The sequence below is a fragment of the Lithobates pipiens genome, unplaced genomic scaffold (assembly GCF_037356315.1).
Source record: "Lithobates pipiens isolate NorthernLeopardFrog02 unplaced genomic scaffold, aLitPip1_a1.2 Scaffold_35, whole genome shotgun sequence".
NCBI lineage: Eukaryota > Metazoa > Chordata > Amphibia > Anura > Ranidae > Lithobates > Lithobates pipiens.
The window spans coordinates 4466165-4493181 of record NW_027507811.1 but is presented as its reverse complement, the minus strand read 5'-3'; the positions used below and the strand labels follow the sequence as shown (position 1 = coordinate 4493181).

At 48.7% G+C, this 27017-nt stretch overlaps 4 protein-coding genes across 6 annotated transcripts in view; 3 read left to right on the top strand and 1 right to left on the bottom strand.

The window, feature by feature from the left end:
* The window catches only part of LOC143955596 (uncharacterized), a 464194-nt gene that overhangs the window by 89889 nt on the left and 347288 nt on the right, over positions 1-27017 (bottom strand). The gene's annotated exons all lie outside the window — the stretch shown is intronic.
* Positions 1-27017, top strand: part of LOC143955521 (uncharacterized) — a 246193-nt gene that overhangs the window by 51574 nt on the left and 167602 nt on the right. The window contains exons 1-2 of one of the 3 annotated variants that reach the window (XM_077465559.1): positions 22419-22466; positions 25258-25453. The exons of 1 other annotated variant lie outside the window; for it this stretch is intronic. In XM_077465559.1, coding sequence (XP_077321685.1) covers positions 25420-25453 — 34 coding nt within the window. In that variant the 5' untranslated portion in view covers positions 22419-22466; positions 25258-25419. Of the gene's footprint in view, positions 1-22418; positions 22467-25257; positions 25454-25570; positions 25954-27017 lie in introns of those variants that run through there. One more of the 3 variants, XM_077465554.1, reaches the window with a different exon arrangement.
* LOC143956005 (uncharacterized) lies at positions 401-10993 on the top strand. The gene is made up of 4 exons (XM_077466134.1): positions 401-419; positions 10138-10333; positions 10450-10682; positions 10805-10993. Exons 2-4 carry the CDS (start codon positions 10300-10302, stop codon positions 10976-10978), a joined length of 441 nt encoding a protein of 146 aa, XP_077322260.1. The 5' UTR covers positions 401-419; positions 10138-10299; the 3' UTR covers positions 10979-10993.
* On the top strand, positions 12247-14983 carry LOC143955634 (uncharacterized). Its single transcript, XM_077465735.1, has one exon. It carries the CDS (start codon positions 12262-12264, stop codon positions 14392-14394), a length of 2133 nt encoding a protein of 710 aa, XP_077321861.1. The 5' UTR covers positions 12247-12261; the 3' UTR covers positions 14395-14983.

The window sequence follows — 27017 nt, the reverse complement described above, 5'->3', positions numbered from 1 at the left end:
TGTCTAAATTGTCCCTAATATGTATGAATGTGAGTTAGAGACCTTAGATTGTAAGCTCCTTGAGGGTAGGGACTGATGTGAATGTACAATGTATATGTAAAGCGCTGCGTAAATTGATGGCGCTATATAAGTAACTGAAATAAATAATTAAAATAAATATACAGTACATACACACACAGAAGAACCAGGCCGTGTTCACACTACGAGATGTTTCTCGGGGCTGCAGTTCCTCTGAGCTCCACTAGGTGGCGATCTTACTTATAGCCAGACAGGAAGTCTCTATGGAAGACAGGAAGTGATGTCAAGGTTACACAGGAAGTGATGTCAGGTTTAGACAGGAAGTGATGTCAGTTATAAATATGAAGTTTCGTGGGAGAGGTGAGTCATGAGGAAGTAGAGAGGAGACATCGCTGGAAGAGGTAATAAGATCTTATTTTCTATTTACACCCGGTAACCCCCCCGTCATGTCCGTCCTCTTCCTCCATAGTCACTGTGACGTCTTTTATCTCCAGAAGATGATAATACACACATATACAGTGTGGGAACCTAGATTAACCCCTTCAGGGGCAGAACATCCCCCACTTATGGAGAATCTTCATTTTGGAGATGTGTCACCTTTCCCACCAGTCACGTTCTCGCCTCATCAGTCTATACCAGTGATGGCGAACCTTGGCACCCCCAGATGTTTTGGAACTACATTTCCCATGATGCTCATGCACTCTGCAGTGTAGGTGAGCATCATGGGAAATGTAGTTCCAAAACATCTGGGGTGCCGAGGTTCACCATCACTGGTCTATGCTAACAGATTATCTGATGCTTCCTGCTAGCGTGATGGGCCGGATAATCTAGATGCAATCTGGTTACACCGGCCTGATCAGCAAGCACACGGAAACGGCCAGCCCCGTGCTCGGTTCGGCCACAACGATGCCTCCCAGACCGGGGGGCAGCCAGAGAGTTAAACGTCTAGGCACCTATAGTCCATGTCACAGTGCTACCCCTGGCCGACAGCCCCCCTACTTCGGTTGAGAGGATCTGTCATAGGAGCCTTACCCGCATGCGTCGCTGGATTGGTAAGTAGACATGGCATTGCCCCCACCTTACTCCCGGGGGGTGGGGGTCGGTCCTGCGGTGTCCCCTCCAGACCTTGCGGTGGTCTATTCCCTCCTCTATCCCATCCCCCTTTCTCCCTGAGACATGGGATGCTGAGGATTGCATGTCCAACCTGGAGGTCCGGTAGTAGGTGTGGGGGCCACCGAGGTCTGCCCTGTTGCATTCTGTTATGGCTTTCAGTGGGTGAGCTCCCTGCGGAGCTGGGGGTGGGGGGGTTGTGGACACACATACGTGAAGTGTGGGCTTGAGCTTTAGCGGTGGCCCTTATTGGCTGCATCTGTTGGCCATTTTTTTTTTTTTTTTTGGGGGCTTTCATTTAAAAAAAAAAGTTTTTCGCTGCCAGGCCATTTGGGCAGAGCTTGGGGGGTTGGTGCTGGGCAAGCCCTATTAGCCTCCACCCTGCTTTTCTCAGGCTCCACCGTAGAAGAGGGCTGGAGCCCGCTTGGTTGGAAATTTGCTGCCTGGAAGGTGATTGCACCCCCTCCTTGCCTGTTGTGACCAGGGACCTGTGTTCCTCTGTCGGAGGCGTAGGGGACCAATGGGCTATTTCCTTCTGAGACTTCCGCTGGGGCATCTGCTGGGGTAATGGTCTCTTGGTGCTGTGAAGTCCACCTTACCCCCACATATTTCAACATACCTGTATGGGGGTTGTCCAAGGCTTCTGTTTTAACTGCCTAGGCACATCGCGGTATGTTACCCCTTGAGGAGGCCCTTCCAAAGAAATGGACTATTCCACCGGTGGTGGATCCACCTAGCTCCTGGCTCCATAAGACCATGGTGATCTCAGTGGAGGAATCTACCTTATTTAAGCACCCTGCAGATCCTGGGGCAGAATCAATAGCCATTGCAGGATCTGCGCTCCAGCCTGTGTGGCCACCGCACCCTGGTGTCCCAGACACTGTCCAAATGAACAAAAGGTTTTGCAACGAACCTTGACTCCAAGCCAGATGCCTCAAGCGTATGTGGAATTTATGGACTGGTTGGTCCGGGGGCAGAATTCTGTTTGACGCGCCCCGTGACGTGGCCCCACTTCTCCCCACACTTTCCATTTTCGGCGGTGGTTCTAAGTGGGCCCTTTGGCTGAACTGTTGGTCCGCTGACTAAACTTCCAACACAGCCTTGGCAGACCTGCCCTTCCAGGTAGACTTGCTTTTTGGGGCTATGCTGGATTGTATTATCAAACATTTTACAGGTGGCAAGAGTACCTTTTCGGCCTCAGACCAGAAGGGAAAAGAGCCATGTTAGAAGGATAGACCAGGCTTCTCGGCTAACAATCAGATTTTTTGTTTCCCTGGGCCCTGAACTAAGGGCTCCAAACCTTTCAGGCCACCTGCGGGTGGCGCCAAATGCCCTTGGTTTTAGAAGTACTCCAAGTCCATGAATAGGTCCTGCTCAGCCTGAAGATTTGCCCCCATTTAAAACTGATCACGGCTGTAATGAATTGTTGGGTCTCAGCAATATAGATAAAACTAATTGAAAAGAATGGCATGGGATCCCCCCCCCCCCCCAGTCCATTACCAGACCCTTTGGGTCTGGTATGAATATTAAGGGGAACCCCAAACCAATTTTTTTTTTCAAATTGCGTGGGGGGTCCCCCTAAAATCCATACCAGGCCCTTCCGGTCTAATATGGAAATTAAGGGAAACCATGAGCCAAATTTTTTTTAAAAATGGCGTGGGCCCCCCCCCCAAAATCCATACCAGACCCTTATCCAAGCACGCAACCTGGCAGGCTGCAGGAAAAGAGGGGGGTGAGAGAGTGACCCCCCCCCTCTCCTGAACCATACCAGGCCACATGCCCTCAACATGGGGAGGGTGATTTGGGGTAGCCCCCCAAAGCACCTTGTCCCCATGTTCATGGGCACAAGGGCCTCATCCCCACAACCCTTGCCTGGTGGTTGTGGGGGTCTGCAGGCGGGGGCTTATCGGAATTTGGAAGCCCCCTTTAACAAGGGGACCCCCTGATCCTGGACCCCCCCCCCCGTGTGAAATGGTAACAGTATAAATACCCCTACCATTTCACAAATAAAGGGTCAATGTTATAAGAACTGTCAAAGGCGGAGAAGCGTGTTTTTTTTTTTTTTTTTTTTTTTCGGTCAGTCGCGGCGAGATAGAAGAAGATGAATGGACATTGTGGGACATTTTTTTTTTTTTTTTTTTTAAATAAAGGATTTGTCCCAAAGCTGTGTCTTGTCGTTTTTAACATTTTGACACTTTTTTTGTGAAGTGGTAGGGCTACAAGTGTACCCCGTTACCATTTCACACAGAGGGGAGGCCGGGATCTGGGGCCCCCCTTGTTAAAGGGGGCTACCAGATTCCGATAAGCCCCCCCCCCTGCTGCAGACCCCCACAACCACCGGGCAAGGGTTGTGGGGTTGAGGCCCTTGTCCCAATCAACATGGGGACAAGGTGCTTTGGGGGGGCTACCCCAAAGCATCCTCCCCATGTTGAGGGCATGTGGCCTGGTACAGTTCAGAAGAGGGAGGTGGGTGCTCTCTAATCCCCCTTCTCTTTTCCTGCGGCCTGCCAGGTTGTGTGCTCAGATAAGGGTCTGGTATGGATTTTGGGGGGGACCATACACCGTTTTTTTTTAAAAAATTTGGAGCAGGGCTCCCCTTAACCACTTCAGCCCCGGACCATTTTGCTGGTCAAAGACCAGACCACTTTTTGCGATTCGGCACTGCGTCGCTTTAACTGACAATTGCGCGGTCGTGCGACGTGGCTCCCAAACAAAATTTACGTCCTTTTTTCCCCACAAATAGAGCTTTCTTTTGGTGGTATTTGATCACCTCTCCGGTTTTAATGTTTTGCGCTATAAACAAAAATAGAGCGACAACACATTATTTTTAACTTTTTGTTATAATAAATATCCCCCAAAAATATATAAAAAAACATATTTTTTCCCTCAGTTTAGGCCGATACGTATTCTTCTACATATTTTTGGTAAAAAAGCGATTATTGATTGGTTTGCGCAAAAGTTATAGCGTTTACAAAATAGGGATAGTTTTATGGCATTTTTATTAATAATTTTTTTACTAGTAATGGCGGCGATCAGCGATTTTTACTGTGACTGCGACATTGTGGCGGACACATTGGACATTTTTGACACATTTTTGGGACCATTGTCATTTATACAGCAATCAGTGCTATATAAATGCAGTGATTCCTGTGTAAATGACACTGGCAGTGAAGGGGTTAACCAGTGGGGTGGCAGTGTAGGGGTTAAGTGTTCTTAGGGGTGTGTTACTAACTGTGGGGGGGTTGGGCTTTCATTTAGTGAACACTGATCTCTGCTCCAATCACATGGAGCAGAGATCAGCATCACTTGTTGCTAGGCAGAATGGTGAGATGCTGTTTACAACGACATTTCTCCTTTCAGCCGCCCCGTGAGACGATCGCGGGTATGCCCGCGGCGATTGAGTCCGCGGGACCCACGAACGGACTCACGGGGGCCCCGACAGACACGCGAGCGTGCCTCCGGCGGCGCGCTCGTGATGGCAGGGCGGCAAATTTAAAGGGCCGTACGGGTACGCCCATTTGCCTGCCCGTGCCATTCTGCCGACGTACATCGGCGTGCGCCGGTCGGGAACTGGTTAAAAAAAAAAAGATTTTCATTGATACATGTCGCCTGGGGCAGGACCCGGGTCCCCAAACACTTTTTATGACAATAACTTTCATATAAGCCTTTAAAATTAGCACTTTTGAGTTTTTTTCATGTTAGCCTCCCATAGACTTTAACGGTGTTCCGGCGGCTTTCAATTTTTCCCCGAACTCTGCATAATGTTTTCTGTTCGCAGAACATCCGAACAACCAAAGTTGGGCCCGAACTCGCGTTCGCCCATCCCTAGTAGCTATTGTAAGACAGGTTTGTAATGGATGGGGTTGTCTGCTTCGGCGATCCCAACTCTGTTAAAGGCTTGTAATGCCGCGTACACACGATCGAATTGTCCGGCGTACTTAGTCCGGCAAACAATCCGGCGGATAATCCGGCGGACTTTCTACCGAACGGACTTGGCCACACACGGACACACAGAAAGTCCGGCGTTTGCTAGCGCGATGACGTACAGCACGTACGACGGGACTAGAAAAAGGAAGTTCAACAGCCAGTAGCCAATAGCTTCTTTTTTCGTACTCGCTTCTGAGCATGCGTCATTCTTAGTCTGCCGGACTAGCACACTGACGAACGTATTGTCCGCTGAAAACTCAAGTCCTTACTAATACTTTCTAAGTCCGCCGAACTTTACGCTGAGAAAGTCCGCTGAAGCCCACACGCGATCGAATTGTCCGGTGAAATGCGTTTCGGCGGACTAAGTACGCCGGACAATTCGATCGTGTGTACGCGGCATAAGTCTACCTTTCCGGAATATTTCTCATCCCTCTGGAGGGCCTATATCATTTTGGTGCGAAGCCCTGGGGTTCTATCTTGGCTTTTTTCGGTGGCTCGGGATGTTTGGCTTTCCTGAAACATAGCGTGGATCAGATTCTTGCTTTGAGGAAGATCGAGGCTCAAGTCTCTGCTCTGTTTTTTTTTCTTTCGGGGTCCCTAGGCTATGCATTCTTTGGTCCGCACCTTCATTCAAGGGGTTTGTCATGTGGTGGCCCCTGTGCGTTCTCCGTTGCCACTGTGAACCTTGAATTTAGTGTTGTCGGCTCTTCAGAAGCCTCCCAGAAAGCATCCGGGATATTACCTTGAAAGTTGCCTTCCTAGTCGCTATCACTCCAGCGCGGCGGGTGTCGGTGGCCTTGTCCTGTATGCAACCTTATCTGGTTTTGCACTCCTCCTACTTTTCTTCTGAAGGTGGTGGTGGATTTTCACTTTATTGAGGTCTTTGTCCTTCCTGGTGTCCTCAGCCGTCACACCTAGGGAGGTGGCCTTGCGCTCCGTGGACAAGGTTTGCGAGTCATTTATTATTTTTTTTTGTGAAGCCCGCTTTTCGGAAGGTGCTTATGGACATCCTGAAGAAACGCACGGCGGTCTTTTCTGCCACTGTTTCTTGTTGAATTCGGCAGGCACAATCCATTAAGGGGGTGGGAACTTCCCTTCCCTGTTGCGGCACAATCCGCCAAGGGCGTTCCAGCATCAGGCGCCTGCCCTCAAGTTTGCAAAGCGGGGACCTAGTCGCCTGTGCACAAGTTTTCTAAATTCTATAAAGTTGCCGTTTTGTCATTCTCGGATGCTAGTTTTGGCCGAAAAAGTTTTGCAGGTGGCTGCTTAGGACTCTCAGGCACCTCCTTGGGGTGATTTGGAGCGTTGGCATTTTTTCCCCCGGGGTTGTTTCTCCAATAGTTGGCTTGCCCCGCCCCTCGTTGTGACACTGCTTAACCACTTAAGCCCCCCGGACCAATTTGCAGCCAAAGGACCAGGCCCCCTTTTTTCAATTCGGCACTGCGTCGCTTTAACTGACAATTGCGCGGTCGTGCGACGCGGCTTCCAAACAAAATTGGCGTCCTTTTTTTCCCACAAATAGAGCTTTCTTTTGGCGGTATTTGATCGCCTCTGCGGTTTTTTATTTTTTTGTGCTATAAACAAAAATAGAGTGACAATTTCGAAAAAAATGCAATATTTTTAACTTTTTGCTATAATAAATATCCCCCAAAAATATATAAAACATTTTTTTTTTCCTCATACGTATTCTTCTACATATTTTTGGTAAAAAAAAAAATCGCAATTAGAGATTATTGATTGGTTTGTGCTAAAGTTATAGCGTTTACAAAATAGGGGATAGTTTTATAGCATTTTTATTAATATTTTTTTTTTTTTTTTACTAGTAATGGTGGCGATCAGTGATTTTTTATTATGGCGGACGCATCGGACATTTTTGACACATTTTTGGGACCATTGTCATTTATACAGCAATCAGTGCTATTTAAATGCACTGATTCCTGTGTAAATGACACTGGCAGTGAAGGAGTTAACCACTAGGGGGCAGCGTAGGTGTTATGTTTGATGTTATGTGTTTTTTTTTATTTTTTATTGTAGGGGGCGTGGCTTGGCACGTGACCTCACTGATCGTCCTTCCCTATAAAAGGAAAGAGACGATCGGTGACAGCCACAGTAGGAAGCACGGGGGAGAGGTTTGTTTACACAGACCTCTCCTCGTTCTTCAGCTCTGTGACCCCGATCGCGGGTCACCATCGGCGATCGGGTCCGCTGGTGCCGCGGTCACGGAGCTCAGGACCGGGTCGGGAGCGCGTCCGCCAGCGGTGCGCTCCCGACCACGGCTGGGCACTTAAAAAGCAACGTACAGGTACGTGCTTGTGCCCAGCCGTGCCATTCTGCCGACGTATATGGACAGGAGGCGGTCCTTACGTGGTTAAGAAGAACCAGCTGTGTCCGTCAATGAACGTTTGAGAAAAGTGGATTTTTTTGTTACTCCCCCCATAAAATCAATTTTTCTGAGTTTGACGGACACAGGAACCACCCCCTCTATGGAGTTTCTCCTTTGACGCTGCTTGTGGATGCCTGGAGGTCTATAGCAGAGAGCGAGTTTTATGCCCAGAGAGGACTTCCCATAGGAGGAACCAAATTTCCGAGAAGCAGCTGTGTCCATCAATTAACGTAAGAGAGAGGGATTTTACGATGAGTAACAAAAGATCGAATTTTTCCATAATGATCCCAGTCTCAGATATTCATCCTAAAATGTGATCAGTAAAGTCTCCAGAGAACACGGAGATCACAGGAATATGATGTGTCCTGACAAAGCCCAAAGAAAATGATCATCTTTCAGTTTAGGAGAGGAGGGACGCACCTGGGAGAAATTGTTCTGTGCACAGAAATCTCAGAGCGCCCCCCACAGCTCCCAAAGTCCCTCCCAATCGGAGTCAGAGAATCCTGTGACATCACACTGACCTCACAGCTCCTCTTTCCAATGTCCCTCCAACTGGCTCTTTTTATTTTCTGATGCTCTTAGGATGTTGGCTTACGACAAGCTTTTAACTTATGGGCGGGGGGGGGGGGGGGGTGTCTTTTGTGAGTAAATGTTACCCCAGCCAGAAATGGGGATTTGACAAAATGGATCCTTGACCGGAGAGGTGAGGAGGATTCTGGGAGGTCCCATGACATCACTATTATCTCTATTAATAAAACACAGACCTGACCGGAGAGGTGAGGAGGATTCTGGGAGGTCACATGACATCACTCTTATCTCTATTAATAAAAACACAGACCTGACCGGAGAGGTGAGGAGGATTCTGGGAGGTCACATGACATCACTCTCATCTCTATTAATAAAACACAGACCTGACCGGAGACGTGAGGAGGATTCTGGGAGGTCACATGACATTATCACTCTTATCTCTATTAATAAAACACAGACCTGACCGGAGAGGTGAGGAGGATTCTGGGAGGTCACATGACATCACTCTCATCTCTATTAATAAAACACAGACCTGACTGGAATGGCGAGGAGGATTCTGGGAGGCCACAGTCAGGGCTGGGCTCGGCCCTTAATTCTCAGAGCTGGCCGCTCAGCTGTCGGCTAATTGCCAGCTCCTATCTCTCCACAGGTACTCAGCTGTTGATGACCCTGCTCGTCAGTCCTGCCTACTTAAGCCATCCAGTCCAGAGGTTCTCCGCCTTAGTTTCCGTGATGTTGACCATCTCCTGCGATCCTGTTCAAGACTTGCTTTGCCGACATCCCTTCTGGCTCCAGATCCTGCTTGCTGTTGGCGAACCTTTTGTGCACAGTTGGGCATTCAGCTTGCTTTCTCCTCTGCATATCTCCTGCAGTCTAATGGGGCCACAGAACGAGCCAATCAGTCTTTGGAACAATTCCTATGTTGCTATATTTATAACCATCGTAACAACTGGTCTGGCCTATTACTGTGGGCAGAGTTTGCTCACAACAGTGCCTTGAATTTTGCCTCACGATTGTCCCCGTTTATGGCGAATTATAGTTTCCAACCTTCCATGTTGCCTGACTCGTTTGTTCCGCAGAGTATTCCTGCATTAGAGGAGCATCGCAGTGGTCTTTGTTGCACTTGGGTACAAGTCAAGGAGGCTTTGCATCATGCTAATGATAGGTACAGACTCCATGCTGACCGCAGACGCCTGCCTGCACCTTCCTTGGGGACAGGGTCTGGCTGTCATCTCCCAACCTCCGACTTCGTGTTCCCTCTCTGAAGTTCTCACCTCGGTTTATTGGGCCTTTCTGTATCCTTCGCAGGATTAGCCCAGTGGCTTACGCGTTAGACCTTCCATCTAATATGCATATTTCAAATGTAGTTCATGTCTCCTTATTAAAACCTTTGATCTGCAACCGCTTTACCACCTCGGTGCCTCATCCTCACCCTGTACAGGTTGAGAACCATGAGGAGTATGAAGTACAGTCCATTTTTGACTCCCGTAGGTGCATACAGTACTTGGTGCATTGGAAAGGGTACGGTATGGAGGAACACTCCAGGGTCTCATCCTCGGACGTACATGCCCCTGTCCTCCTCCGTGATTTCCATAGACATTTTCCCCTCAAGCCTGGTGGTCCTCAGAGGGGGAGGGGTCATTGAGGAGGGGGGATACTGTCAGGGCTGGACACAGCCCTTCCTTCTCTGAGCTGCCCGCTCAGCTGTCAGCTTATTGGCCAGCTCCTATCTCTCCACAGTTACTCACCTGTTTATGATATCCTGCTCACTAGTCCTGCCTACTTAAGCCATTCAGTCCAGAGGATCTCTGCCTTCGCCTTGGTCAACATCACAGAAAATATCTCCTGCGGTCCTGTTCAAGATTTGCTTTGCTGACATCTCTTCTGACTCCAGATCCTGCTTGCTGTTTCACTACATTGATCCCTGACTTCTGGCTTGGCTGACTATCTGTTCCGGTTACTGAACTTTGGCTATGTGTTGACTATGTTTGTTATTTTTACTTTTATTATTAAACAAGTGTGATTTTTAACTGTACTTCTGTCTCGGCCTGATTTCATGGTTTCTGACAGTCACATGACATCACTCTTATCTATATTAATAAAACACAGACCTGACCGGAGAGGTGAGGGGGAACCCAGGAATTTAATCAGATTTTTCGCTTTGTGTTCAGATCTAGAGTTTTCCTCCTGTGAAGTCTGGAGATCACATGACCATCACATTGCCTCCACCTCCCTCCCTGATAGAATAGAGAAATACAAAGAAGATTCTAGAAGTCACCAGAGAGATCATCGAGCTGCTGACAGGAGAGGTGAGCGGAGCCGGGAAGGACGTCATGATGGCCAATCAGCCGCCCCTCACATCACCGGGTAAGAGGAGACTTTATTGTAAAGGAGAGAGCAGTACGGAGGCTCCACCTAGATCCCCCATCATCTGATAAACACATAGAAACAATGTATTCAGTCAGTGTGTGTGTTTCCTACAGATGGGTCCAGTAATGGGAACCCACCAGAGAGATGTCACGGAGATGATAATATTGATGTTAAAGAAGAGTATAAAGAGGAGGATGAGGAGTATGGAGTGATGGAGGAGTTTTCAGAAGGACACAAGGATATGATGGAGCCACCAAATACCAGGAACCCACCAGAGAGATGTTCCCGTCCTCTGTATTCCCGGGATTCCACACAGGAAGGTCACACCATCCCCCACTGTTACAAGGTTGGTGGGATGGAGAATTTAGAACATGGACCTCTGGATAGGAATTTTTTTTGTATGTGATGTCACAATAATAAATCTTTTATCTTACAGATGATATTTTCTCTCTCATTTTCTTGGTTTAGAGTGGAGATCCAATGGATATAGAATTTGAGGTGAAATCAGAAGAAGAAGAGAGGTATGTGAGGGATGATCAGCAGTCTATGGAGGAGGATGGAATAACGGGGACATTTATAGAGGAGGACACTCCTACAGAGATCAGCACAGGTGGGTCATTAACACTAAATACATACATGTAAGCCACCACTGAATACCAATATTATGAGTCCTGACCCCTGCACTATATATTCTGTTTTACATTACATAATTCTGATACTATATAGTCCTATCTGTTGTATCTTATACAATATGTTGTACATTACATACTCCTGACCCCTGCACTATATTCTCTATGTTGTACATTACATACTCCTGACTTCTGCTCTCTCCCCTCCCCCCACTGCTATATATACACATAATATGTATTCTCTTTTGTTACACCCATTTGCTACCTGCTGGACATTTTATATCGGATGATGTGATTGGAGGACAGACTTTTCGATGTTGATAATAATGTGATAACATCCTCAGACTTTGGAACCTTAAACAGAAAGTGATAATGGGGGAGGAGTCAATAACCCAATGATGGGGGTCTTCAGGATCAGTCCAGTCTTCATCTTGGTTGTCCTCCCCCCATCCTCACTCTCTGACCTCTGGTGGGGCTCAGCCCCGCTGTTATTCATGACTAAATCATGGACTAAATAAGGAAGTGCAGGACTTCTTGTGTTGGGGAGATGGCAATGAGTGATAGAGGGGGAGGGGACACTCGTCCTATAATCCCTTCATCACTGTCACTCCTATAGAAGACAGTTCTCGTTGTTTCCTCCCTCTCTGACTAAGGTCCATGAATAAAGAAATGATCTGGTAGGAGATCAGAGGACCCATTTACTAGTTACCTTGAGGGGGGAATTGTAAGACCCTCAGAGACAAAGCTGCCTGATGTGGGCGGAGTCCTGGTTTAGGGGAACCAATCAGCTCGTGTCTAGTAATAATAAGCCAAATGGTCCGGGGCTGAAGTGGTTAAACAATTCTACTTATAATTTGTCCTAAGTCACAACCTTTATATTTTTACCTTATAACAGAATTATCATTAGGTCAGTAGATACTAAAATTGTAATCGTATCTGTGGCCTGGAATATAATATGTATAATTTGAATGACTTATAACCACATGTATTTTAAATACAATACAAAATATCTTCTTTGTTTTGTGAAATGGGACATTATTGTTCAGGCAAATCTGTTTCAACACCAGGTTTGTATAATCTAAAAATGGTTGATCCATTGAAATCATATGTTTTCCAAGTTTTCAATGGATCCGCCATTTTTATTTTTGTCACTCCTATAGAAGACAGTTCTCGTTGTTTCCTCCCTCTCTGACTAAGGTCCATGAATAAAGAAATGATCTGGTAGGAGATCAGAGGACCCATTTACTAGTTACTTTGAGGGGGGAATTGTAAGATCCTCAGAGACAAAGCTGCCTGATGTGGGCGGAGTCCTGGTTTAGGGGGACCAATCAGCTGATGTCTAGTAATCTTTGTATTTCTATTTTAGTAGATGGACGGGAGATGAGGAAAACCTCAGAGGATTGTCTCACTTTGTCTCCAGACTGTAAAGTAGAAGATGAGGACATCACACAGTATAGTCCAGGAGAAAACCCGACTACCTCAAATGTCCATCCGGCACCACACAGTGTAGATGGACCATCGTATTCCTCTTATCCCGAGGAACCTCAGACTGTGCGGGACGGTGCCGGACCATCGTATTCCTCTTATCCCGAGGAACCTCAGACTGTGCGGGACGGTGCCGGACCATCGTATTCCTCTTATCCCGAGGAACCTCAGACTGTGCGGGACGGTGCCGGACCATCGTATTCCTCTTATCCCGAGGAACCTCAGACTGTGCGGGACGGTGCCGGACCATCGTATTCCTCTTATCCTGAGGAACCTCAGACTGTGCGGGACGGTGCCGGACCATCGTATTCCTCTTATCCTGAGGAACCTCAGACTGTGCGGGACGGTGCCGGACCATCGTATTCCTCTTATCCCGAGGAACCTCAGACTGTGCGGGACGGTGCCGGACCATCGTATTCCTCTTATCCTGAGGAACCTCAGACTGTGCGGGACGGTGCCGGACCATCGTATTCCTCTTATCCTGAGGAACCTCAGACTGTGCGGGACGGTGCCGGACCATCGTATTCCTCTTATCCTGAGGAACCTCAGACTGTGCGGGACGGTGCCGGACCATCGTATTCCTCTTATCCTGAGGAACCTCAGACTGTGCGGGACGGTGCCGGACCATCGTATTCCTCTTATCCTGAGGAACCTCAGACTGTGCGGGACGGTGCCGGACCATCGTATTCCTCTTATCCTGAGGAACCTCAGACTGTGCGGGGCGGTGCCGTCCTTCCAAAAGATAAGAGGTTTTCTTGTGCTGAATGTGGGAAAGGTTTTTCTGTGAAGTCCACTCTTTACAAACATCAGAGGTCTCACACGGGAGAGAAGCCCCATTCATGTTCTGACTGCGGGAAATGTTTTTCAGATAAGTTCCATCTTTGCAGACATCAGATGTCTCACACGGGGGAAAAAACTTATTCCTGTTCTGTGTGCGGGAAAAGTTTCTCACTGAAGTCCAATCTTTACATACATCAGCGATCTCACACGGGGGAGAAGCCCCATTCCTGTCCTGAGTGTGGGAAATGTTTTTCACTGAAGTCCAATCTTTGTAAACATCAGAGATCTCACACGGGGGACAAGCCACTTTCCTGTCTTGAGTGCGGGAAATGTTTTTCACATAAGTCCTCTCTTAACAATCATCAGAGATTGCACACAGGTGAGAAGCCATATTCCTGTCCTGAGTGCGGGAAATGTTTTTCACAGATGTCCAGTCTTTACAATCATCAGAGATTGCACACCGGGGAGAAGCCGTTTTCCTGTAATGAATGTGGAAAATGTTTTTCAAATAAGTCAAATTTTTACAGACATCACAGATCTCACACGGGGGAGAAGCCACATTCCTGTCCTGAGTGCGGGAAAAGTTTTTTAATGAAGTCACATCTTTATAGACATCAGAGATCTCACGCGGGGGACAAACCACTTTCCTGTTCTGAGTGCGGGAAATGTTTTTCACACAAGTCCTCTCTTTACAATCATCAGAGGTTGCACACGGGGGAGAAGCTGTATTCCTGTCCCGAGTGCGGGAAATGTTTTTCACTGAAGTCCAATCTTTCCGTACATCAGAGAACTCACACGGGGGAGAAGCCACATTCCTGTCCTGAGTGCGGGAAATGTTTTTCACAGAAGTCCAATCTTCAAAAACATCAGAGGTCTCACACGGGGGAGAAGCCACTTTCCTGTCCTGAGTGCGGGAAATGTTTTTCACACAAGGCTTCTCTTTACCATCACCAGAGTTTGCACACAGGTGAGAAGCCGTATTCCTGTCCTGAGTGCGGGAAATGTTTTTCACAGAAGTCCTATCTTTCCAAACATCAGAGGTTGCACACGGGGGAGAAGCCATATTCCTGTCTTGAGTGCGGCAAATGTTTTTCAGATAAGTCCAATTTTTACAGACATCGGAAATCTCACACAGGTGAGAAGTCGCTTCCCTGTACTGAGTGAGGGAAATGTTCCTCACTGAAGTCCTGTCTCCCTGTACATCAGGGGGTCCCACGCAACCCTGGAGGTGTATTAGTGAGTGCGGGAAATGTCTTCTAGTCATTATCTCTCATTGGCTGAGTACATTTTGAGGTATGGAGACTTAGAGGTCTATTATTCTCTTGCAAGAGGTCTGTTTTTACTCAAGTCGTCTTCCAGGACGAAACACGTTAACCCCCACCACTTAATAGGCATTCCTCTAGGCTTTTTAAAATTAAAATGGAGTCCTTAACTTCTTATTGGCTGAGTACATTTTGTGGTGGAAGATTTCACAAACACTTACAGGTCTGTTTTTAATAAATGTGTTCATCAAATGGGACAAAAATGTGCCCAGTCATGGTGAATTGTGATTTCCAATAAGCGTCGGCTCCATCTAGTGGCCATGATGTGCTATCTCGCCATTTTTTCCATGGAGGTATTTGAGGACCAATACCGCATTGTGGCCACTAGATGGAGCTGAGGATTCTCTTCATCGGCCGCTATGGACTGAATCCACAATCTGATCTGATCAATGTTGTCACTGTAGGGGAAGGTCTTCTCTTCTGTAATGTTTGTACTTGTATGTTTAAAAATCAATAAAACTTTATTAGAAAAAAAAAAAAAAAAGTCTTGACAAATAATTACAACTTTAAAAAAACTCGCCGTGCCTCTTACTAAATACCTTGGACCGATGCCAGGACATCTAGAGCCCAGGGCGAACATGCCAATCTGTGCCCGCCCCCAAAAAAAAATAATTGAGCACTAATCTAAATCCTTACCCCCTTATAAAAAATTCCCCTCCTCCCAGTACAAATCCACCCCCAACCCCCCCAAAAATCCGCCCCTCGTACAGTGTTAATTTCGGCGACGAAACCGGTTTCGTCAAAATTTTCATCGGCAGCATTTTTGCAGTGATGAAAAACGAAACGAAAAGTACATCACGTTTATGTCCAATGCCCAAAAACTATGAAGAAGATCGATTCCATTAACGAACCAAAATGCGAGGCGGGGGACATTCACCCTCGGAACATTCCGGTTTTCACTGAGCTGCTCCTGCTTCCGCTCCCAGCAAGCGAGTCGAGTCCGTAGCGCGCAGTGCTTAGCAGCAGTTGTCCTCAGGCCGACCGTCCAGAGCAGCACGGCCTCCCGACGAGAGTCTCAGTCCCACTCCCCACTCTCACAATGATGACCGTCCAGAGCAGACGAGAGCACTGTGAGTGTGTATATTACAGTTACTGAGGCCTGAGGCCTCACCTCAGACCACCGCCCGTCCAGAGCACTGTGCATGCATTACAGGCCTCCTCTGACCATCGGCATCCAGAGCACTGTGCATTACAGGCTTCCCCATAGAGTGACCACTGTCTGTCCAGAGCACTGTGCATGCATTACAGGCCTCCTCTGACCACCGGCATCCAGAGCACTGTGCATTACAGGCTTCCCCATAGAGTGACCACTGTCTGTCCAGAGCACTGTGCATGCATTACAGGCCTCCTCTGACCACCGGCATCCAGAGCACTGTGCATTACAGGATTCCCCTCAGAGTGACCACTGTCTGGCCGGAGCACTTTGTGTGCATTACAGGCCTCCTCTGACCACCGGCATCCAGAGCACTGTGCAGCATTACAGGCCATCCCTCAGACCTGATACCACCATCCAGCACTGTGCAGCATTACAGGCCTTTTCTGACCACCAACATCCAGAGCACTGTGCATTACAGGCCTCCCCATAGAGTGACCATTGTCTGTCCAGAGCACTGTGCATTACAGGCCTCCCCATAGAGTGACCATCGTCTGTCCAGAGCACTGTGCATTACAGGCCTCCCCATAGAGTGACCATCGTCTGTCCAGAGCACTGTGCATTACAGGCCTCCCCTCATAGTGACCATCATCCATCCAGAGCACTGTGTGTGCACTACATGCCTCCTCTGACCACCAGAATCCAGAGCATTGTGCATTAAAGGCCACCCCTCAGAGCTGAGACCACCATCCAGCACTGTGCAGCATACAGGCCTCTCAGAGTCAGACCACCACTTTAGGGCACTATGTGCATTACAGGCCTCCTCAGACCACTGTCCAGAACACTGCAGCATTACAGGCCTCCTCAGCTCAGACTAACATCCAGAGCACTTTGTAGCATTACAGCCACTGTCCAGAGCACTGTGCAGCATTACAGCCTCCTCAGACCACTGTCCAGAGCACTGTGCAGCATTACAGGCCTGCTCAGCTCAGAGCACTTTGTGGCATTACAGCCACTGTCCAGAGCACTGTGCAGCATTACAGGCCTCCTCAGACCACTGTCCAAAGCACTGTGCAGCATTACAGGCCTCCTCAGAGCACTGTGCAGCATTACAGGCCCCTCCTCAGACCACTGTCCAGAGCACTGTGCCGCATTACAGGCCTCCTCAGACCACTGTCCAGAGCACGGTGCAGCATTACAGGCCTCCTCAGCTCAGACCACTATCCAGAGCACTTTGTGGCATTACAGCCACTGTCCAGAGCACTGTGCAGCATTACAGGCCTCCTCAGACCACTGTCCAGAGCACTGTGCAACATTACAGGCCTCCTTAGACCACTGCCCAGAGCACTGTGCAGCATTACAGGCCTCCTCAGACCACTGTCCAGAGCACTGTGCCGCATTACAGGCCTCCTCAGGATACTGTCCAGAGCACTGTGCAGCATTACAAGCCTACTCAGCTCAGACTACCATCCAGAGTATGTGTAGCAAGACAGCCATTGTCCAGAGCACTGTGCAGCATTACAGGCCTCCTCAGAGCACTGTGCAGCATTACAGGCCTCCTCAGAGCACTGTGCCGCATTACAGGCCTCCTCGGGATACTGTCCAGAGCACTGTTCAGCATTACAAGCCTCCTCAGCTCAGACTACCATCCAGAGTACTGTGTAGCAAGACAGCCACTGTCCAGAGCACTGTGCTGCATTACAGGCCTCCTCAGATCACCGTCCAGAGCACTGTGCAGCATTACAGTGAATGGCAAAAGCTCACATCATTGCATGATGTACTGCTGCTTTTTTCAGAACACACTTAAACCCTCCAGAGTGACTCCATGTCCCTGGCTGCCCCTGCCCTCTTTCATCTACTCCACCGCCACCTTGAGAACTTTAAACAGTACACTAGCTACCAAGACCGTGCCACAATTGCACAGAGGATGAAAGGGAATGTAAGCCAATGTTTAGCTTCATTCTTCGATCCAAGTAACTGATGGAATGTTCTCTCCCCACTTGCAGCAGCTGCTTGTTTTGTCAACCCGACCGTCTGTGGAACCCTTGTTGATGTGGCAGAGAGGGCAGTCCATGCCACAGGTGACCTCTCTAGAGGCTGGCGGAATAGAGCAAGGGTCATGTTGGCACGAAGCGCTTTCCTTTAAAGCAGGCATCTCCAAAGTCCGGCCCGCAGGCCAATCGAGGCCCGTGGTCCCAGCGCCGGGGTCACAAAAGATCTATAGTCCGGCTGCCTCAGAGGGAGGAGGCGGGACGAGTGCCGTGCACACAGGAGGAGAATTTCCTGTTTACATGGCAGCTGTAATAGGAAGTCCCATCTCTGCCATTGGACGACTGTTCTGTCCATCAGAGGAGGCGGACTTTCTCTTAAAGAGGCCGTTGTGTAAACAGGAAATTCTCCTGTAGGATGTCTTTGGCACTCGTCCTGCCCTCCATGGCTGCACTGATGGTAATGGTGGCTGCATTCCTGGCAATGGTGAGTGAATTCCTAGCAATGGTGAGTGCATTCCCGGCAATGGTGGGGCTGCATTCCTGGCAATGGTGAGTGCATTCCCGGCAATGGTGGGGCTGAATTCCTGGCAATGGTGAGTGCATTCCTGGCAATGGTGAGTGCATTCCTGGCAATGGTGGGGCTGAATTCCCGGCAATGGTGGGGCTGAATTCCCGGCAATGGAGAGGCTGAATTCCCGGTAATGGTGGGGCTGAATTCCCGGGTATGGTGGGTGCATTCCCGGCAATGGTGGGGCTGCATTCCCGGTAATGGTGGGGCTGCATTCCCGGCAATGGTGGGGCTGCATTCCTGGCAATGGTGGCTGCATTCCTGGCCATGGTGGGGGTGCATTCCCGGCAATGGTGGGGCTGAATTCCTGGCAATGGTGGGTGCATTCCTGGCAATGGTGGGGCTGAATTCCTGGCAATGGTGGGTGCATTCCTGGCAATGGTGGGGGTGCATTCCCGGCAATGGTGGGGCTGAATTCCTGGCAATGGTGGGTGCATTCCCGGCAATGGTGGGGCTGAATTCCTGGCAATGGTAGGTGCATTCCTGGCAATGGTGGGGGTGCATTCTTGGCAATGGTGGGGCTGCATTCCCGGCAATGGTGGGGCTGCATTCCCGGCAATGGTGGGGCTGAATTCCTGGCAATGGTGGGGCTGCATTCCTGGCAATGGTGGGGCTGCATTCCTGGCAATGGTGAGTGCATTCCTGGCAATGGTGGGGCTGCATTCCTGGCAATGGTGGGGCTGCATTCCTGGCAGTGGTGAGGCTGCATTCCTGGCAATGGTGAGTGCATTCCCGGCAATGGTGGGGCTGCATTCCTGGCAATGGTGAGTGCATTCCCAGCAATGGTGGGGCTAAATTCCCGGCAATTGTGGGGCTGAATTCCCGGGAATGGTGGGTGCATTCCCAGCAATGGTGGGTGCATTCCCGGCAATGGTGGGGCTGCATTCCCGGCAATGGTGGGGCTGCATTCCCGGCAATGGTGGGGCTGAATTCCCGGCAATTGTGGGGCTGAATTCCCGGCAATGGTGGGTGCATTCCCGGCAATGGTGGGGCTGCATTCCCGGCAATGGTGGGGCTGCATTCCCGGCAATGGTGGGGCTGCATTCCTGGCAATGGTGAGTGAATTTCTAGCAATGGTGGGCGCTGCATTTCTAGCAATGGTGGCCGCTGTATTCCTGGCAATTGTGGGTCTGCAGATGGGCACTGACCCTTATTTTGCTTCACGGTTCTTTATTTAAAAATGTAATTTTTTTTTCCTGAAGCTTCCCTCTTAAAGTGAAGGTGCGTGTTATACGCCAAATAATACACTTGAGGCAAGAGAATTCTTGTTGGGCTGTGTATTAGTGCTCGGACGAACACACTTAGACCGAATTTTAATGGTTCAAAGAATGTCAGGCAAAATGGTCGGCCCTCGCGCATGTTCACTTCATCAAATCTGGCCCTCTTTGAAAAAAGTTTGGACATCCCTGCTTTAAAGTGTTATGAAACAAATAGAAGTGTTTTATTCTCCGGGATTTTCTATTTCTAACATAAGAAGCATAACTAATACTGGCGGGCTGTGCTTATTGCGACAGGAAGAATCAATACTTTCAACAGCAGTTTTAATCGTCAATTTAAATTGATAGGAAAAATGTGTCGGCTACAAATGCCATTAGTATCTAGAACTATGACAACTCCTCTCTCTCTCTCTCTCTCTCTCTCTCTCTCTCTCTCTCTCTCTCTCTCTCTCGCGCTCTCTCTCTCTCTCTCTCTCTCTCTCTCTCTCAGCATCAACAAATTTGACAATTGAGGTAAATATCACACTAATGAAAAAGGAAAAATAGATCAGGACTGGTCAAAAAGGGGCAGCCTGAAGTCGGGGTCCCCCCCCCCTAGTAGTAATTTTATGCCACGTACACACGACTGGACTGTTTCGACAGAAAAGGTCAGACAGAGCGAATCCGTCGCACAATTCAATCGTGTGTGGGCTCCATCGGACCTTTGCTGTCCAACAATCTGACGGACTTTAGAAATGGAACATGTTTCAAATTTTTTTCGCCGGAACTCCGCCGGACCCAGTTCCTACCGAGAAATCCGCTCGTGTGTATGCTAGTCCGACGGATGAAAACCGACGCAAGGGCAGCTATTGGCTACTGGATAATGAACTTCCTTATTCTAGTCCGGTCGTACGTCATCACGTTGAAATCAGTCGGACTTTGGTGTGATTGTGTGTGGCCAAGTCCGTTAGTTCGGAAAGTCCATCGGAACTCTGCCGAAAGTCCGTCGGAAAGACCGTTGGACCTAGTCCCTCAAAGTCCGCTCGTGTGTACGCGGCATTAGTGTGATATTTACCTCCTATTGTCATTGCGAATGCTGAGAGAGAGAGAGAGAGAGGAGTTGATAAAAAGTGGTGACTGTTATAATCCACACACTAATGGCATTTTTGTAGACTGTGCTAGTACAGGAGATGATCAGAGACTGCAGACATGGAACAGGAGATGATCAGAGACTGCAGACATAGTACAGGAAATAATCAGAGACTGCAGACATAGTACAGGAGACGGTCAGAGACTGCAGACATAGTACAGGAGACGGTCAGAGACTGCAGACATAGTACAGGAGACGATCAGAGACTGCAGACTTAGTACAGTAGACGATCAGAGACCGCAGGCATAGTACAGGAGACGGTCGGAGACCGCAGACATAGTACAGGAGACGATCGGAGACCGCAGACATAGTACAGGAGACGGTCGGAGACCGCAGACATAGTACAGGAGACGGTCGGAGACCGCAGACATAGTACAGGAGACGATCGAAGACCGCAGACATAGTACAGGAGACGATCGGAGACCGCAGACATAGTACAGGAGACGATCGGAGACCGCAGGCATAGTACAGGAGACGATCGGAGACCGCAGGCATAGTACAGGAGACGATCGGAGACCGCAGGCATAGTACAGGAGACGATCGGAGACCGCAGGCATAGTACAGGAGACGATCGGAGACCGCAGGCATAGTACAGGAGACGATCGGATACCGCAGGCATAGTACAGGAGACGATCGGAGACCGCAGACATAGTACAGGAGACGATCGGAGACTGCAGACATAGTACAGGAGACGATCGGAGACTGCAGACATAGTACAGGAGACGATCGGAGACTGCAGACATAGTACAGGAGACGATCGGAGACTGCAGACATAGTACAGGAGATGATCGGAGACTGCAGACATAGTACAGGAGATGATCGGAGACTGCAGACATAATACAGGAGATGATCGGAGACTGCAGACATAGTACAGGAGATGATCGGAGACTGCAGACATAGTACAGGAGATGATCGGAGACTGCAGACATAATACAGGAGATGATCGGAGACTGCAGACATAGTACAGGAGATGATCGGAGACTGCAGACATAGTACAGGAGATGATCGGAGACTGCAGACATAGTACAGAAGATGATCGGAGACTGCAGACATAATACAGGAGATGATCGGAGACTGCAGACATAGTACAGAGGATGATCAGAGACTGCAGACATAGTACAGGAGATGATCAGAGACTGCAGACATAGTACAGGAGATGATCGGAGACTGCAGACATAGTACAGGAGATGATCAGAGACTGCAGACATAGTACAGGAGATGATCAGAGACTGCAGCCATAGTACAGGAGATGTACATTGCACTGCGGGTAATCACACTGATTAGACCTTCTGAAGGCTCTACAGCCGGCATTCCATGAGATTGGTGGACATTGTTTCTGATGGTCTTCAGTTGTGGAGCTCTTTCTGTACAGTCCTGTTTACACCCTCCAGGATTTGTTTTCAGTCAAATGTGGTGGGCTGGGGGGGAGGGGCGGGTTACAGTGACGTGCTGATTGGCTAAGAAGGCGGAGCAACTGCCAATGCATTAGTGAAGGGTATTTGACTCTTCAGCAGTCCTGCCCACCTACTCAGACAAGCAGCGCTATTGGTTGCTACACTGTGCATACAGAATACAGTATTATTACAAATATTTTATATCCTTAACTGATTTTCATAAACTGTCCATAAACGTACATATGGTGGGCAACCCCGTCCCCTTGGTGGGAGTGGAGGTGACCCCATCTATTAGGATATACAGTACATACACACACAGCACAAGGCCGTGTACACACTACGAGACGTTTCTCGGGGGTTGCAGTTCCTCTAAGCTCCACAAGGTGGAGATCTCACTCCTACCCAGACAGGAAGTCTCTATGGAAGACAGGAAGTGATGTCAGGTACAGACAGGAAGTTCCGGGTGAGAGGTGAGTCGGGGGAAGTAGAGAGGAGACATTGTTGGAAGTGGCAGTAGAGGAGGTAATAAGATCTTATTTTATATTTACACCCAGTAACCCCCCCCCCGTCATGTTCCGTCCTCTTCCTCCATAGTCACTGTGACGTCTTTTATCTCCAGCAGATGATGACACACATGTAGCACTAACCCCCGAAGGAGCTGCTGGTTATTTTTGGGCTTACTGTTACCTTCCGTTCTCTTTGTTGGGGATGTCCCGTGGTAGGTGGCCCAGTAACTTGAGACTGACGACTGGATGATCACTCAGGTTGGACAGTCCCTCTCTCACAAGGCCGAGCAGCCAACAAGGTGCTTCCTCAGGAACAAGTCTCTGCCACAGACGTTGTTGCAGAACACGTAGGAAAACTAAGCTTGGGAACACTCGTAGGATACCCGGATCTCTCACCCTGCTTGGCGATATCCACAAGACCGGATTCTCTTGGTTACTTCAGCCCTTCCAGGCTCTTGCTAAGAAAACCAACCCGTACGTGGTCTTCTTCTGAAGAGTCCTCCTCTGGAATGCTTGAAGTACTCTGGGTCTCTCCCGAACCGGAGACGGCACCCAACCACCTCAGAATCCTTCCTTTCGTTTCCCTGCCTCGGGCTAGCCAGCCCTGAGACATTAAATTCGGGTGGATCCACACCCCAGGCCGTAGCCTTCCTGGGGGCTGGTCAGGAGGACCAAGACCATGAAGTCAGCACATCATACTGGACCGGAACCCCCGAACCACGTGACGTCCGCATCTTAAATACCCTCTCCTAGAAAGCACAGCGAGAGCACCACTCCCACTGGGCAGGCTCAGAGATAGAGTAAATTAAACACCTGACCAGACCATAGTTCCATGCCTGCCAGAAGAGACAGTGCCCCCTGTGGCCAGGCTGAACATCTCACAGTCCAGTCAGACTGATGCTGAGGTCCAAATTTAGATAATTGTACCCGAACCAAACTGCAGTTTAGGCATCTTTAACTTTAGAAAAACGCATAGCGCGTGCTCTTAAGGAGCCGCCGCTACACACGCATATATAGTGTGGAAACCTAGATCAGTGTTTCTCAACTCCAGTCCTCAAGGCGCCCCAACAGGTCATGTTTTCAGGATTTCCCTCAGATGAAATGGCTGTGGTAATTACTAAGGCAGTGAAACTGATCAAATCACCTGTGCAAATCAATGGAAATCCTGAAAACATGACCTGTCGGGGTGGCCTTGAGGACTGGAGTTGAGAAACACTGACCTAGATTAACCCCTTTCGGATCATCAAGACAAAGATCATCTTTCAGATTAGGAGAGGAGGGACGCACCCAGGAGAAATAATTCTGTGTACAGAAAGCTCACAAAGCGCTCCTGACAGCTCCTCTTCCAAATGTCCCTCCAACCAGAGTCAGATAATTCTATGACATCACACTGACCTCACAGCTCCTCCTCCTCCTCCCAATTTCCCTCCAACCAGAGTCACAGAATCCTATGACATCGCTCTGACCCCACAGCTCCTCCTCCTCCCAATGACTCTCCGACCAGAGTCAGAGAATCCCATGACATCACACTGACCTCACAGCATCTCCTCCTCCCTATGTCCCTCCAACCAGAGTCAGATAATTCTATGACATCACACTGACCTCACAGCTCCTCGTCCTCAAAAATTTCCCTCCGACCAGAGTCACAGAATCCTATGACATCACGCTGACCCCACAGCTCCTCCTCCCAATGACCCTCCGTCCAGAGTCAGAGAATCCTATGACATCACACTGACCTCACAGCATCTCCTCCCAATAACCCTCCGACCAGAGTCAGAGAATCCTATGACATCACACTGACCCCACAGCTCCTCCTCCCAATTTCCCTCCGACCAGAGTCACAGAATCCTATGACATCACACTGACTTCACAGCTCCACCTTCTCCCAATTTCCCTCCAACCAGAGTCACAGAATCCTATGACATCGCAATGACCTCACAGCTCCTCCTCCTCCCAATGACTCCGACCAGAGTCAGAGAATCCTATGACATCACACTGACCTCACAGCATCTCCTCCTCCCAATTTCCCTCCGACCAGAGTCACAGAATCCTATGACATCACACTGACCTCACAGCATCTCCTCCTCCCAATTTCCCTCCGACCAGAGTCACAGAATCCTATGACATCACACTGACCTCACAGCTCTTCCTCTATCTGGCCCTTTTTTTCTGATGCAGGTATAAAAGGAAAATCGGCCGCACACCACCAGGAGCTTGGCTGAAGAAATATCCTTTATTCACATATGCCAGAGGTGGGCAGGATATCCAAGTTCCTGGTGGTGTGCGGCTGATTTCCATCTATACTTGTATTCTGCGTTGGCGAGCCGGGGGGCCGGCACCCACTTTGATTGGCTGATCACTCGTTCACCTGAGCGGTGTACACATCTGTCCGAGCTTTTTTTTTTCTGATGCCCTTAGGATGTGGATGAGCCCTTGGTGTCCTTACTAGCAAGTCAGGACTTCATCAGGACACCAGAATTGCTTACAACAATCTTTTAACCTACAGATCGGGGGGAAGGGGGGGCCCTTTGTGAGTAAATTATACTTCACCCTAGAGTTTCCACCTCATCCCTATAAAACCGAAGAAATATTAATTAGACGGGTTCTGAGGCTGATTAAGGTGGTAATTAAACTCACTTATCCGCATCAAATTAGCCTCAGAATCAGAATTAATGTGTTCGGGTTTACAGGGATGAGGCGGCGACCCTACCTCACCCTGAAGTGGGGCTTTGACAAAATAGAGACCTGACCAGTGAGGTGAGGAGGATTCTGGGAATGTCATTTGATTTTTTTCTATTTGTGTTCAGATCTAGAGTTTTCCTCCTGTGAAGTCTGGAGATCACATGACCATCACATTGCCTCCACCTCCCTCCCTGATAGAATAGAGAAATACAAAGAAGATTCTAGAAGTCACCAGAGAGATCATCGAGCTGCTGACAGGAGAGGAGAGCGGAGCCGGGAAGGACGTCATGATGGCCAATCAGCCGCCCCTCACATCACCGGGTAAGAGGAGACTTTATTGTAAAGGAGAGAGCAGTACGGAGGCTCCACCTAGATCCCCCATCATCTGATAAACACATAGAAACAATGTATTCAGTCAGTGTGTGTGTTTCCTACAGATGGATCCAGTAATGGGAACCCACCAGAGAGATGTCCCCGTCCTCTGTATTCCCGGGATTCCACACAGGAAGGTCACACCATCCCCCACCATCATCAGGTAGATGATTGACAATTATTGGTAGTTCTGATTTATACACAGCATGATTGTTACAATGAATGTTTTATTATATATTCAGAGTGGAAACCTCGAGGATTATAATATTGTTGTTAAAGAAGAGTTTAAAGAGGAGGATGAGGAGTATGGAGTGATGGAGGACTTTTCAGAAGGACACAAGGATATGATGGAGCCACCAAATACCAGGAACCCACCAGAGAGATGTCCCCGTCCTCTGTATTCCCGGGATTCCACACAGGAAGGTCACACCATCCCCCACCATCATCAGGTAGATGAGGAACAATCACTGATAGTATCATTAGGATCTGTACATTATCTGCATTGTTACCATTGATGTCATTTTTATTATATATTCAGAGTGGAAACCTGAGAGATCCTAAATTTGAGATTAAAGAAGAGATAAAAGAGGAGGATGATGAGGATGGGATGATAGAGGAAGAACACAAAGATCTGTACCAGGACACCATGGAGGAGTCATCCAGCTACGGGAACCCACCAGAGAGATGTCCCCGTCCTCTGTATTCCCGGGATTCCACACAGGAAGATCACACCATCCCCCACTGTTACAAGGTTGGTAGTACGGAGCCACTAGAACATGGACCCATGGAGGTGCTGTGTGGATTTTGTATGTAAAGTTAAATTTTAGAGATGATATTTTCTCTCATTTTCTTGGTTTAGAGTGGAGATCCAATGGATATAGAATTTGAGGTGAAATCAGAAGAAGAAGAGAGGTATGTGAGGGATGATCAGCAGTCTATGGAGGAGGATGGAATAACGGGGACATTTATAGAGGAGGACACTCCTACAGAGATCAGCACAGGTGGGTCATTAACACTAAATCCATTCCTCCACCCATACTGCTCACTGATTGGTCCAGAGTAGGGCGGGGGCTGGATGATATAAGTAGTGTTGGGTGAACAGTTTAGCTCGAGAATGAATTCAGGCTGAATAATGGCTGTTAGCCCGTTCAACGAACACCCGAATTGTTGGGGCGTTTCTTTGGCCCGCCAAGCGCCCCACAATGTATTGCATGCCACACAGTGCATTGGAAGCCCTGATTGGCTGAAGCAATGAAGGATGTGCCCAATTAAGGCACAGAACATTGTCAGAGTCATGATTGGAGAAAGTAATGATGACTGGGCCCAAGCATTGCTCAAAGACCCACCCCCTTCTATAAAAGTTTCCTTTCCCAGAGTGTCCATTTGCAGTGTGATATCAGCATGGAGAGAGACAGAACAGGGCTCTGTTCAGTGCTACTAGACAGTTAGTGCACTATAGTGAGTGTCAGTGTAGTGTGAATATAGTGAAAGTGTAGTGAGAACGTTCATTTTT

Bases quoted from the DNA above. Each gene is read 5' to 3' on its own strand.
- LOC143955634 (XM_077465735.1), top strand. From the start codon at position 12,262: ATGTGGGCGGAGTCCTGGTTTAGGGGGACCAATCAGCTGATGTCTAGT.
- LOC143956005 (XM_077466134.1), top strand. From the start codon at position 10,300: ATGATGGCCAATCAGCCGCCCCTCACATCACCGG. The intron at 10,334-10,449 runs GTAAGAGGAGAC...TGTTTCCTACAG, and splicing joins GCCGCCCCTCACATCACCGG to ATGGGTCCAGTAATGGGAAC. The intron at 10,683-10,804 runs GTTGGTGGGATG...TTCTTGGTTTAG, and splicing joins CCATCCCCCACTGTTACAAG to AGTGGAGATCCAATGGATAT.